The sequence below is a fragment of the Rhinichthys klamathensis genome, unplaced genomic scaffold, assembly GCF_029890125.1.
Source record: "Rhinichthys klamathensis goyatoka isolate OS25496 unplaced genomic scaffold, OSU_Roscu_1.1 h1tg000554l_1, whole genome shotgun sequence".
Lineage (NCBI taxonomy): Eukaryota > Metazoa > Chordata > Actinopteri > Cypriniformes > Leuciscidae > Rhinichthys > Rhinichthys klamathensis.
The window spans coordinates 4,126,085-4,140,515 of record NW_026607023.1 but is presented as its reverse complement, the minus strand read 5'-3'; the positions used below and the strand labels follow the sequence as shown (position 1 = coordinate 4,140,515).

The window sequence follows — 14,431 nt, the reverse complement described above, 5'->3', positions numbered from 1 at the left end:
CGACAATATCCATTAGTCAAAAGTCTTCAGGACACATATTTAGTATGCGTTTTGTGGCCTTATTGCAGAAACTTTAAGTTTTAGTTTTTTCAATAACCACGCATAAACAATATTCTCTCAAAAATACAAACATGTACATACATGTTGATAACATATTATGGTAGCCCTGTTTGTGCTAAATAGAGTGTAATTACACCTTTGCCAGTAATTTGTTTATAAGCAACTGAAAAAAGCACAAATGTCAGAGTATGTCAAAACATCTCAAGGACCCCCAAAACACCTTGGACCCCAGAGGATTAATAACCATTATGTAAAAAATATATCAATTTAATTGCAGAAACTATACATATTTATGATTGTGAATATATATATTTTAAATAACAATAATAAAGAAAGGTACAGACCTCCACTTCTCCTCTGGTGAGAGCTGGGACAGATCAATCTGTTGAAATATGAGTGATTTCAGCAATTAGTTATAGCAACATTCAAGCAGAAGTGCACTTCATTACATTGCAACCTTAAGCTAAAAAGCATTCAATTACTTTTTCCATATCACAAATCACATAATCAAAAACGTTGTCCACATATATTTATCTGATAGGGAAAGCTTCATCGTGGACCCACTCCCAGCATACAGCTTGTGAATCTAGTGCTCCTCAACAGCGAGTTCTGGCAGGACCGCAAGTAACTTTGTTTCATGAACTGCAATCTTTTGTAGAAGTCTGTGGCACTTTGTGTAGCAAGTACATTCTGAACCAGACGGAGGCATTTTAGTCTGAATATAGGGAGCTGTGTTGCGCTGTCCCAGGAATGTATGCTGCTGGCAGTGGGAGGCTGGTCAGATCAAAATACCCCTTTTATGTAGTAATATTTAGGGGTGCGCCGATCCGATATTCGGTATCGGTATTAGTCCGATACTGGCCAAAATCACTGGATCGGATATTGTATGAATCGCGGGAGTATATTCCGATCCGATACGACCACGGACCTAGTCCTAAACTGTCAAACAAATGCAAACAAATCTCTCAACACCTGAGAGACATGCCGTAAAGAGAGATGAGCAACATGCGTCACGCTGCAGCTGCACGCAGGGTCGCCAGATTTTCACAACAAAACCTGCCCAATTGCATTTTAAAAAGTAGCCAATCGCGTTTCGGGGTGTGAGAGGGAGCGCGGACTTGGCAACACTGGCGTCACGTGAACAGTAGCTAGAACGAGTAAGGTGAGACCTGTCAGCAATTATCATGTCAGCTGTGTTGAGTTATTTTAAAAAAGTGTGCATTTTGTTTTGTGAGTCTCCGCAACGGCGATAGATTGGAGCCATCCGAGTGAAGATTGTGCGCGCGCCACAAGAGAACACTGTCTCCGTGCAACTGATAGCAGCGGCAACGAGCGCTCAGCTTGATTTAAAAAAACAAACACATTTTAGTGCTAGGTCTAACTATGTTAATTAATGCTCTGTTAAATGGAGATGTTTTATTTATTTGTATTACATCTGTGCCTCATAATGTTTCAAAAGTGGTGGGGGGCAATATCGATCCTGAGAAAAAGTGGCTGGGACATGTCGCACCCTCAAATTACACCTATGATCCCCAGATGTTACATGTGAAAAACTTTAGAGCTTGGACTGTCTACCCAAAATGTTTTTCCCCTTTATTAGGTGTAATGGCCTAGTAGAGTTTAATTTGTGAGTGGCTTATTGTACTATTCTGTTCTATTGTACATTTTATAATGGAGATACCATTATTTTTATGGTAGGTTATACTTATTTAAGTTATGACTAGAGTTTTGTGTTACATCTAGTATTTGGCACTGGAATTATATCTTTTTTTATTTGCACAGTTGGACTTTAAATTTAATTAATTGAATGGTGCTGAATAATTAAAAATGCTGCTACAAGTTCTGTTTAAAAATTATTTTAATAAAAATTAAGCAGCAGTAGATGTTGTGGGCTACGTATTTCTTCCTTTAGGGGAGTAGAACATTTATTGCACTATTTGAGCATGATGCTTTTTAGATGGCTAGGTTAATCACAGTGCATCCTCCTGACAAACGTGTTATTAACAGCTTAATTAAGAGGGAGAAAAATATGGCATGGTATTGTATCAGTATCGGTAGATACTCAAGTTTGTGGTATCGGTATCGGACATGAAAAAGTGGTATCGAGCCACCCCTAGTAATATTCCATTTCAAATGTTTCTAATTTTATTGTTGGTGCCAAGCTTTGTCGTTTGAGCACTGTGCTGATTTGCTGAAGTTAAAATTAGGAGATAAAATACAAAAGCGAGAGAGCAAAGGGCTGAGCAGCGTCCGAACAGTAGCTAGTAAGCAGGAAGTAAATTCAATGCATTTGCTTTTACAATACATATGGTTAAGCATAGTGTTGCACGGTGCACCGATACTTCAAAAGTATCGCGATACTCGGAAATTAAAAACTTCACGATACCTAAATTTATTAGTATCGATACTTCTAAGAATGACCGCGTTCCAGATTTGTAAGAGAGTATTGCATGTTGGTGTGTGCACGGCCGCATTAACAATAGGGCTAGGCGGGGCTAAAGCCCCGGGGCCCGAGCAAGGAGGGGGCCCGTGACTGGCTGTGGAGTAGATACTACTAGCCATCTGATTGCCAAAGCCTTACCACGCAACGCCCCCCACAAATTAGCCCTGTTATTTAGTGGCGCTTTGCCGTATATTCCATGCATTATCATGGAATCATTATCATTAATATTATAGTGACCGTTCGCAAAGACCCGCCTTTTTTAGTTACTGTGTGACAAGCCAGGCGGCTCGAGTCACGTACATCATGTTCTCACTCACGCAGTGAAAAATACATCGCGGGGCAAAGACTAACGTTACACCGAGTGACTATGAGAGAGAGTTCAGAGCAGCTTACTGTTGATATGAAACAAAGTCTCAACTTTCAAATATTGTCATTTAAGTAATTTAAACAATACCGTTTTCAAGTTCAAGTCCACCGACGTTAATCTACTGACAGCTTTGTTGTCGGACAAAATTGCGTATTCGGCGTTATGATTGGCCAGTTCGCCTGTCAATCAAACCCCCGTGGGCAGCAGGGCATGGTGAATTGAAACGTCACGTTTTAATTTGATATAACAATACATTTATTCTATATTTAACTTGTGAACGATCTACCTGCTGCTGCAAGTAGGCCTATAGATGGCTGCCTGTGCCTTATTAGAATATACGCATCAACCAATCAATCGCCTCCACTCTTCACTTCATTCTATTCTTAAAACACATGCGTCATCATCGACCCCACAAATTTTCGGTAAGTTTGATTATTAACTTGATGGATGTATGATGCTTTTTGTGTTTGATCAATTTTCGGCTAAAGGGCTGGCGATAATATCCGGTAGAAATATGTACATTTTCCTGCGCCATCATGATACAAGTTTAGGCTATAATTTAAACGCGTTTTTAAGCATTGTGGTTTGGATACAAATTATGGTACTTTCCTGTTATCCGGACCCCACGCAAATTATTTTAAACTGCTCAGGCACAGTAAGCAGCGGGAGAGAATTCATTTTGGTTTTGAGACCATGGTGAACTTGAGACGGTTCTGCACAGCGCACTTGAGTTCCGACCCTGAGGTCTTAAAGTGACAGAAGCCACTAATAAAGCTCCTGTCGCCATTTGTGTCAATGATGAAACATCAGAAATAAAGTAATTTACTGCCCTTGACTGAATCACTTTTGTAAAATTAATAAGAATGAATGTTGAATTTATAGTGAAAACTATGTATTGAATATTTGATTACTTTATACAATATAATATTATTCAGTGCTTTAAGTTTTTCAAGTAGGTCGATTTCTTATGTGCCTTTGTTCTATTGTTATTTGTGACTCTTGTCATTAGTAAGCTTGAGATTATTTTCTTAAGCTACTATTATTTTTTGTGATATTGAAATTGGTCACAAGAATTATGAAATTTTAGTGGCATAAAATTTTGATATGATAAAAAATCTTATTAAAAGTAATATAACTTAACTGTGTGAAGTATATCATAGATGAATAAAATGACTCGTATAATGATAGAACATTTAGCTCATGTAGTTGGTGACCTAAAGTGGTGGTGGGGGGGCCCTGCAGTAACTCATAGCCCCGGGGCCCAGTGAGCTCTTAATGCGGCCCTGGGTGTGTGCAACGCACGCTTCCAGTGCCTCCCTATGGACGTCTGTGTTTTTCTCCTCATGCGCGTGTGACAGGGCGCGTGAACTGAACGAGCAGAGAGAGAGAGAGAGAGAGAGAGAGAGAGAGAGAGAGTGAGCGAGCCCCGGTCGCGCGCGCGCACTCTCTCTCTCTGCGGAGCCAGGCGAAAGTATAAACAAGGCTTCACCGTCTCAAAACTAAGCGCTGTCTTGCTCTCTCTCTCTCCCTCGCACATATTAATCAAAATAATTCGACACGATGGTAAGGTCGGGAGACTAAAGTTTCATGTGGAGCATTCGGATTTTTTTTTTTTTTTTTTTTTTAATTACCGCTGGGTGTAAATTGTGGTAAAATACGTTGCCTTATCTTCTCTGAATCGTTCCGCACATTCAGCTGACATAAACCACACTTTAAATAAACGAAAAAAACTATCCAGTCATGAAATGTTTTCTGTGATGACAGTGGGATGTAACCGCCTGGATAATCACACAACGCGCACACGTCCGATAATGACACGTCCAATTCGCGAACTAATGACTCATTTGAACCGATTCGTTTTAATGAATGGTTAAAACAACTGATCTGTCTGAATCGGTGTATAACTAATCGTTAACACTTTGTAATAAGGTTTCATTTATTACATAAAACAAATAAAAACACTTGTTTTTTCCCCCCGAAAAAGCATATGACTACTTTTTTCCACACAATGCTATCATGAATCGATAAGAGAATCGTTAAAGAATCGGATCGATAAGCAGAATCGTCAGTGGCATTGATATTGATAAAATCTTATGTTTCTTATGATAACTGAGATAATGCTGCTAAATTTATTTATTTTTTTACCTTGAATGTCATTGCTCTAATTTATTTTTTATATTTTTCATATTTCATATTTTGTTCAAATGGTTATAGCCTATCTGCTGTTCAAATGTTCATTTATTAGTGTGTTATGATTGGAATGTTGTCCCAGTTTTAAAATAAAGCACCGCAATGATATTTGAGAGTGTTTCTCCCTTTTCAGGAAAAGTATCGAAAAAGTATCGAAATCGCAATTCTTGACTTGGTATCGGTATCGAAACAATAATTTTGGTATCGTGACAACACTAGTTAAGCATTTTTACAAGGACAACCTTATATCATGTATAGTACGTAAATTTTCTTAAGGAAAACAATCTCTCAACTAATACTGTAAACGGATAAACAGGAAAGAGGGAACCCTGTCAGTTAGCACATTACTGTATAATATTAAAGGTTGAAATGAATAACAACAGTCCAAATTCAATTGCTACTTATTAGGGATGCACAATATATCAGCCACCATATCTGTATCGGCCGATATGTGTTCACTTGTAATTTTATTGTTATCGACCCGATAAGAAATTTAGGCTGCTATATTAAAGCAGATAAATAATGCATTATTTCCTTCAGCTGAGACTTCAGATGTGCACTGTTCACCATGATAGTTTTAAATAGCTTGAAATATGACTGGAATCACTTTGAAAAGGAAAACACAGTGCAACATGTGCAGCACACATCTCAAATAGGTTTCGTTAATTAACCAGCTAACAAAGCGCTTTAGTTTATCAGTGTTCATTCAGCTTAAACAGCAATGCTGTTATTTGAAACAGTAATATTAATTTTAGATGTGATGCTGTCACGAACGCGGGTGAAGATTCCTCAAGTGGCCACCGGAGGTCTCACTCACCTGACCATTAGCATTCAGTTTGGACTACAATACCCAAGAATCCACATACCTGGACTGATTACCGCACACCTGTCCCTCATCACTCAGGCTATTTAAACCCATGTGTATGTTCACTCACTGCGAAGTCTTGTTTGCCGCAGCTACATTCTCAGCGTTATTTCCCTGTTGTTTCTGCCAGTGTTTGACTATGCCTTTGATTACTGTGTATGACTCTTTGCTGCCTGCCTACCACTTGTGTTTACCTGGACTACTTCTATTGCTGTTTGCTGCCTGCCCTGATCCTCTGCCTAGTGGTGGGCAGATCGAGGCTTCGTGAAACAATCCCGTCTCTACGGTGACCCCTAGTGGTCAGAACAGTGTAAATGCAGCCAAACATGCATAACACCTTTTACAAATCTATTGCAAAAATTTTATTGAAAGTAAAATCTTCCAAATGCAGTCATCTAATAAGATTATCAAGTGTCTATTTGAACCATTGACATTTCGAAGTGTTTTTCGAAACAGTTATGACGCATTGAAGCCTCTTTTACTGAAATCTGACTGGCAGTTTGATACATGCTCCGAACCATTGATTCAGAAAAAAAGATTTGTAAAGGTTTCGAAGCGTCATAAAGCATTATTTTGAAATTGCCATCACTACCTCTACCTGTTATGACCAGGTTTTTTGCTTTCCCTTTGATGATGTTGTTTGCTCTGGTATTTCGACCCACGCCCCTTTGTACTGTGAACTTGTGTTTTAATAAACCGCATATGGATCTCACTCAGTCCAGGTCTTCGTTACAGATGCACTTTTTTTCTCGTATTACGGTCAACAATATGGCTATTCCATTTTATTTCTCCATGGCACTTGCATTTTTATTCTTATAAGTATTGTCCAATGACTTGTTTGCATTATTTTATTTCTTTGTAAGGCAATAGATTTTATTTGATAAAGAAATCTTAAGGAATTTTACACTGGTTCAAACTAGTCTGCTGTATTGTATATGTTTGATTTATGTTGAAGTGCTTGGGACATGGCTTTTAATGGTGAGACTTCTGTTTTTGTAATCAGGCTTTCCAAAAAATTATATCAATTTGGATTTAAATTTTTTTTCGGCCAATATATCGGTTATAACTAACACTCAAAATAGTAGTATACAAATAGATATTATATTTCTTCTCCAATTTGTTGAAATTTAAACATTTAAATTATAGATGTGATCATTTGTTTTCATGAGTGATTTAAACATGCATTACATTATTTTTACTTGTTAGTGTTGTCTTATTTAATGTAATATAGTGCATGAGATACAATATTATTGCAATTTTAAACAATTTGCGATATGCAGAGTTTTGTGATAACATTTTGCAAAATATCACGATTTATATCCTTTTTTCAATCAATTATTATATTATCAACAGTTAAAATGACCGTTAAATGAATTAAAACATGTTTTTTGGTTGAACAAATGCTTTATTATAACAAACTTGAAAGCATTTGTTTGTTTTGTTTATTAAAATTTCAATAATCAAAAACTAATCAATTAAATAATTGAATGGATTAGATAAATTATTAATGATGAAAATAAGTAGTTAATTACATTAAGAATATAGAAATGTGTTTTATTCAGAAAATAAATTTTTGTTTTTATGATATAATACAAATGTATTCTGAGGAACAGGGGTAATCAAATGAATGCACAAGCTAACAATAACCTTACAATAAAATGTTATCAAGTGCTGCACAACAGAGATTTACTAAATTAAAACATGGACAAAATATATTCCTTAAATAAATTGTATTATTATTATTGTTGTTATTTTGAGAAGTACATTCTATTGTACAATATTAATTTTTTTCTGACATTTCTTTAAGTTAACCCCAACCGCTATTTTGACTTGGCTTGATTGCTTGTTACATAAAAAAATTGTCTACCTGAAGTCGTCTCCGGTTACTTTCGTAACCGCGGTTCCCTGAGAGGCAGGAAACGAGACAGTAACCTTTCAAGGCAGTCACATCGACATTACGTCGTGTGCCGTATATGGGAACTGTATAAAATCCCGCCGTGGAAGCAGTGAAGCCCTCCCACTCGAGACTGACAGAACCCACAGCCAATAGCCGCGCTGCTAGGAATACAAGCATCTGATAGGCTGAAGCGGGTCAATAGCGCGCCGTCTAAACCCTGTCAAAATTTGCATATCCCAAAGCAATGAACTAGAGTAAGGCTGCACTGAAGGCTCAGGGCAACACAACTCAAGCAATGTAAACACAGTATCAACAGCACAGCAGTGACAACTGCATAAACATGATACAGTGCCATAAGCACAGCGGGACAGGCTCACGATGAACCATAAGGCCATCCTTAAAAATATTCTTGTTTGCCGTAACCCGACCGACCCTGTCAATTTAGGACCGACCCAATTTTTTATTTATTTTTTTTCCTTTTAGTCCGACCGACTTGCCGGTTGTAAACTTGCATTAAGACCGACCGATTTTTTTTTTTACTCTTCAAACAAATAATACAAATGCAATAAAATATCAATTATATTATAGCAAGTATCGTGAATATAAATTGCATAGGCTACGTTCTTTCTTTTAAATAAAAACCCGTGGCGTCATCTATGATGATTATGTTTACACCATTGGTTTACGCATGTCACACTATGGTCTGTGCATTCCAGACCTGCAAACTCCTCAGAATAAAAAAGGTGACAGTGTTGCTTAGGGGGGGGTGCTTGCAGTGGCAAAACTCGCCGCTCGGTTGCTAGGATAGTTGCTACAATGTTGTACATGATTGCATACGAGCCAACAACAATGTCTTAATGTTGTGGAGCTGCAATATGGCTTCTATATGTTGCTATATGGTTGCTAGGTAGCTTTAAACTGTTGCTAGGGTGTGGTTACTGTATATAGAATTATCATAGGATTGGCAAAGGAGAAAAACAGCCGGAAAATATAAATGAACCATGATGAGCAATACATTTGTTACTGTATTTATTATTCTTTGTTAATAAAAATGCAGCTGTTCGTTGTTTGTTCATATTACTTTACTTCACAGTGCATTAGGCTAACTAATGTTAACAAATAGAACTTTTAATTGTAATAAGGCTACTAGTAAATAGTAAAATTAACATTACCAAAGATTAATAAATGCTATTTATTCATAAAGATTGAGAAGTGCAGTTTATGAATAGTTAATATTAACTAGTTTGGTGTTATCGATTTGTTATACACCGATTCAGATCTCTTTTGAAGAGACAGATTTTGGACAGATCAGTTATTTTAACCATTTATAAAAGTAAATCGGTTCAAATGAGTCATTAGTTCGCGAATCGGACGTGCCATTAGCTGACACACACGGCACGCGTTGTGTGATTATCCCAGCAGATAAGGACATCGCACAAGATTTGTCTCAACTCTCAACACAGAAAACATTTAATCACTGGATAGGTTTTATGTTTATTGAAAATGTGGTTTATGTCAGCTGAATGTGCGGAACGCTTTTCAGAGAGGATAGGGCAATTTTAGTAGGCTGCAATTCACACCCAGCGGTAATTCAGGAAAAAAAATCTCCACGTGAAACTTTGGTCTTTTGATCTTTTACTATCGTGTCAATTCTCAATAAATTTTGATTAATATGCACGATGGAGGGAGAGCAAGGCAGTTTGAATACAGTGTGAGTGCGCGCGCGACCGGCTCTCTCTCTCTATATGCTCGTTCTTTCAGCGCCCTTTCACGAGCGCAGCATAACAAAGCGGTAGCTAGCGTTAATTGAATCAAGCAAACAACTAGCTGTTGTTTTTGCTCCAAAAAAGCTTGATTTACCTCGAATTTCACATAAGATTCCTTCACGTTATGAGTTTCCATCAGACTCGCGTGGTAGCCAGGTGTCTCATCCAATGGCGATTCTGACGCAAGTGCTAAGATTCCGATTGGCCAAGAGAAAAAGTACTAAGATTCCGATTGGCCCAGAGGAATGTCAATTATAAGAATTATCCAATAATGTTTCGCAATTCTAGCCTGCGCGCAGATTAAGGGCAGCCTTAAGGGTGAGATTAGTCATTTTAATTTATTTGTTTCCCTCTGAAAATCCACTCTTTTTCCCCAAATGAATGCAGCTGGAATTAATGCAATAAACATGTTTTTTGACAAAGATTTCAAATTGTTTGTTGTCTATAACCTGTATCAGAATGAGATTCGCAATGGTGCGCCCAAAGGCATGGGTTAAAGACACAGTCAGTGGCGTCACGATATGCAAATTTGTTTAAATTCATACCGACGTAATCACCATGACCAAAATTGTCCTTTTTTTTTCATTGAATTTTGAAAAAAAATAATATATATAGACCTACCTACCGACCCTTTTTTTTTTTTTTTTTTTGCTGTTACTGCAAACCAAAATATTTTTAAGGATGGCCTAACAGAGTTAGCTATAAAAAGGTAACTACTGTAATCTTACAATGAGAAAACAACTCACCGAAAGCACTCGCGATGCCACAGAGGGTACATCCAACTTATAAAACCTGGCGAATGTATTCTGCGAAGACCAGCCAGCAGCAAGACACAAGTCCTGTATAGACATCAGGGCTCAGATTTCGGCGCGGCATTGCGGGTATTGCGCATAATTTTAATCATTCCCGCAGGTCTCCCATTTATAATGCGGGAAATTCCCGCAATCGTAATCCACACAGATAATAAAATAAAATCATTCTTTTAACAACTATCTTCCAGACGCAATTTCACAAACAGTGTGAGTGTTCAGTGGTGCCGCGCGTCTTCTATCTCTTCTCTCAAAATGTGTTGTGCAAGGCAGGCATCAAGCGCTGCGGTGATAATACACACTCGCGTTTTGGAGTCGGGACCATAGACTGTAAGGTCGGGACATGACGGAATATTCACTTGCACAATCGGGCCAGCAGTGCATCGTGACTGAAGTCTTTTTAAGTCTTACCAGTTTAAACATTCAAGCGATTTTAAACTAATCAGTGCTCGCGCGCTCTCTGAGAGATTATTTTCTATGCGCACATTCATAGAAAATCCACCTCAAAAACAGCTGGCCAGTAACTATTTTTCGTGGATTATATTGCTTTAACACGCAAAATTGTCAATTTCGGTCTTTGTGAGTAGGCTATACTTTAAACATAGTCGGTTTTGTCTTTAATAGGCCTAAGCATAAAACGCATGCCAGTACTACTAGTGTTGTCAAAAATATCGATATTTCAATAAATATCGATACTGAAATATCTGAACGGTACCAATACTAATTTCCCGAAGTATCGATACTAGCCGAGCAGTCACTTTCACTTCTCTCCAAAGGCGCGTTGACAAACACCACACTCGTCTCATTCGCTCTGGTTAAATAGCAAAAGTGAAGTGAATGGAAAGATTGCGAGGGTGGCGCCCCCGCGACCGGCTTTGGTTGATTGATAAAGAACACCGCGATCGGGCATGTCGGAGAATAGCGCGCACATGCATAAAAAACACACCGCGAGCAGGCATGTCGGAGAATAGCGCGCACACGCATAAAAAACACACCGCGAGCAGGCATGTCGGAGAATACGCGGACACGCGCTTCACACTGTGAGCGTGCTGCAGGCACCCAAAAGATTGTTTGACTATCAATAATCCCTAACATCACTCATTTTTTAAAATTATTTTATAGGTGAAAACAGACTAAAGGAACAGGCTCCAGGGGTACTATTTAGCAGCATATATGCTCAGCATCAGGGGTGTTTGTTATTTGGACAGACCTGCCCCCACTGCTAAAAAAAATCCTAAAAGAAACACTGTAACTCCTCATTTTAACTTTTCTGAAACATTAACCAAGATGGCCTAGTATTGTTGTTGATATGAGTCAAATGTAAATTAGCTTGTGCCTATTTAACTTTATTCAAAAATTATTATTTAATTCTGCAATTTTCCTTCATTAGCGATTATCATCAATTTGATTACACAGATACTAATTAAACTAAACAGCTAGACAATGGCATCTCTGAATTCAATAATGAAATGCCTTTAACTGAAAATTTAATGTTTAATCTTATTATTATACATTACTAACACTCTATCCTCCAATTTGATACAGTTAAGTGCTTTTTTGTTACAGCATAGTTTAATCTTTGATAACAGTAGGTAATAAAAATACAACGGATCATGTAAGCTCTGGTCCAATTAAAAAATATTAACAAATAGAACTCGGGACATTTTTGTTCATGTAAAATATACCTCATTGTCATGTTCTAGACTTGTTATATTTAGCTTTAAATACAAAAAATACCCCCTTAATATTGTGGCAATTTTTTTCTCTGTGGTATCGAAAATGGTATCGAATATCGATATTTTTCAAGGTATCGTATCGAAGTTAGAAATTCTAGTATCGTGACAACACTATAATGAACACAGGATCCGTTCACTAGCTCTTAAAGTGACGGCAGCCATATGTGTGTGTCATTAATTTTGTTGTCAAAACAACAAAAGATAGCTTTAAGTTAAAGGAATCAGGATTAATAGCCTATGTATTTAATTTATTCAGGACTAAAATACTACCCAGTGTTATTTTCCATTTGATTACTTTATTCAGTTTCTGTATATGAATACTAGTGTTAGACCTATTCAAAAACTTCTCTTTATTTGTCTTTATTTGTATCTTTATTCTATTGTATTTATTTGTGCTACTTTTTTCAATTTAACAAGCTTCCTTGTGATGTGTAAATTCTTAACAACAATATTACCCCATTGTAAAAATGCAATGAGCGCAAACATTTAGGCAAGATAAATGTAATAATTTTGTTTGGAAAAAATGCCCCCCCTTTCTCCCCCTCAAACAAAAAAAAATCCCCCCCCATGAGAATCATCGAAGGGGGGATTTCCCCCCCATTTTCCAAAACGAAATTCAGGCCCAGAGACATTCCTCTAGACCAGGCCCACGAGGAGGCGATCGCTCTCGTCGAATGAGCCCTGATGCTAAGGGGCAAGGCTTCCCTTGGCAATCATAAGCCAGAGTAATAGCATCCACAATAGAGCCCGACCGATATGGATTTTTGGGGGCCGATGCCGATACCGATAAAAAAAAGCCAGATACCGATATATCGGCCGATATTATTTATGTGTATATTATAATACAGTAGCAATATTATATGTGTATTATAGTACAGTACCAGTCAAAATTTTGGACACACTTTCCTATTGGTGTGTACTAGTGTTGTCAAAAGTCTCGATATTTCGATAAATATCGATACTGAAATATCTGAACGGTACCAATACTAATTTCCCAAAGTATCGATACTAGCCGAGCGGTCACTTTCACTTCTCTCCAAAGGCGCGTTGACAAACACCACACGTGACGCACTCTTCTCATTCGCACTGGTTAAATAGCACATGTGAAGTAAATGGAAAGATTGCGAGGGTGGCGCCCCCGCGACCGGCTTTGGTTGATTGATAAAGAACACCGCGATCGGGCATGTCGGAGAATAGCGCGCACAAGCATAAAAAAAAACACCGCGAGCAGGCATGTCGGAGAATAGCGCGCACACGCATAAAAAACACACCGCGAGCAGGCATGTCGGAGAATACGTGGACACGCGCTTCACACTGTGAGCGTGCTGCGGGCACCCAAAAGATTGTTTGACTATCAATAATCCCTAACATCACTCATTTTTTAAAATTATTTTATAGGTGAAAACAGACTTAAGGAACAGGCTCCAGGGGTACCATTTAGCAGCATATATGCTCAGCATCAGGGGTGTTTGTTATTTGGACAGACCTGCCCCGTGCCCCCACTGCTAAAAAAAATCCTAAAAGAAACACTAACTCTTCTCATTTGAACTTTTCTGAAACATTAACCAAGATGGCCTAGTATTGTTGTTGATATGAGTCTGTGTTGTCTAGTATTTTCACCGTTTTCTTAAAGTTAACATAATCTGACTGAGGAATCTTAGACAAGTAAATATTGTTGTGGTCAAATGTAAATTAACTTGTGCCTATTTAACTTTATTCAAAAATTATTATTTAATTCTGCAATTTTCCTTCATTAGCGATTATCATCAATTTGATTACACAGATACTAATTAAACTAAACAGCTAGACAATGGCATCTCTGAATTCAATAATGAAATGCCTTTAACTGAAAATTGAATGTTTAATCTTATTATTATACATTACTGACACTTTATCCTCCAATTTGATACTGTTAAGTGCTTTTTTGTTACAGTATATTTTAATCTTTGATAACAGTAGGTAATAAAAATACAACGGATCATGTAAGCTCTGGTCCAATTAAAAAATATTAAATAGAACTCGGGACATTTTTGTTCATGTAAAATATACCTCATTGTCATGTTCTAGACTTGTTATATTTAGCATTAAATACAAAAAATACCCCCTTAATATTGTGGCAATTTTTTTCTCTGTGGTATCGAAAATGGTATCGAATATCGATATTTTTCAAGGTATCGTATCGAAGTTAGAAATTCTAGTATCGTGACAACACTAGTGTGTACAAACTTTTGATGGGTACTGTATATAGTAGGGGTGCTCCGATCAGGATTTTTGGGGCCGATCACCGATCGCCGATTA

At 37.6% G+C, this 14,431-nt stretch overlaps 1 protein-coding gene across 2 annotated transcripts in view; it reads right to left on the bottom strand.

Annotated features, from left to right (window-relative positions):
* rnf121 (ring finger protein 121) overlaps nt 1–14,431 on the bottom strand; it is a 227,693-nt gene that overhangs the window by 176,907 nt on the left and 36,355 nt on the right. Inside the window, exon 2 of one of the 2 annotated variants that reach the window (XM_056239150.1) lies at nt 405–442. The exons of the other annotated variant lie outside the window; for it this stretch is intronic. Coding sequence (XP_056095125.1) covers nt 405–442 — 38 coding nt within the window. The remainder of the gene's footprint in view (nt 1–404; nt 443–14,431) is intronic. 2 annotated transcript variants of the gene reach the window in all.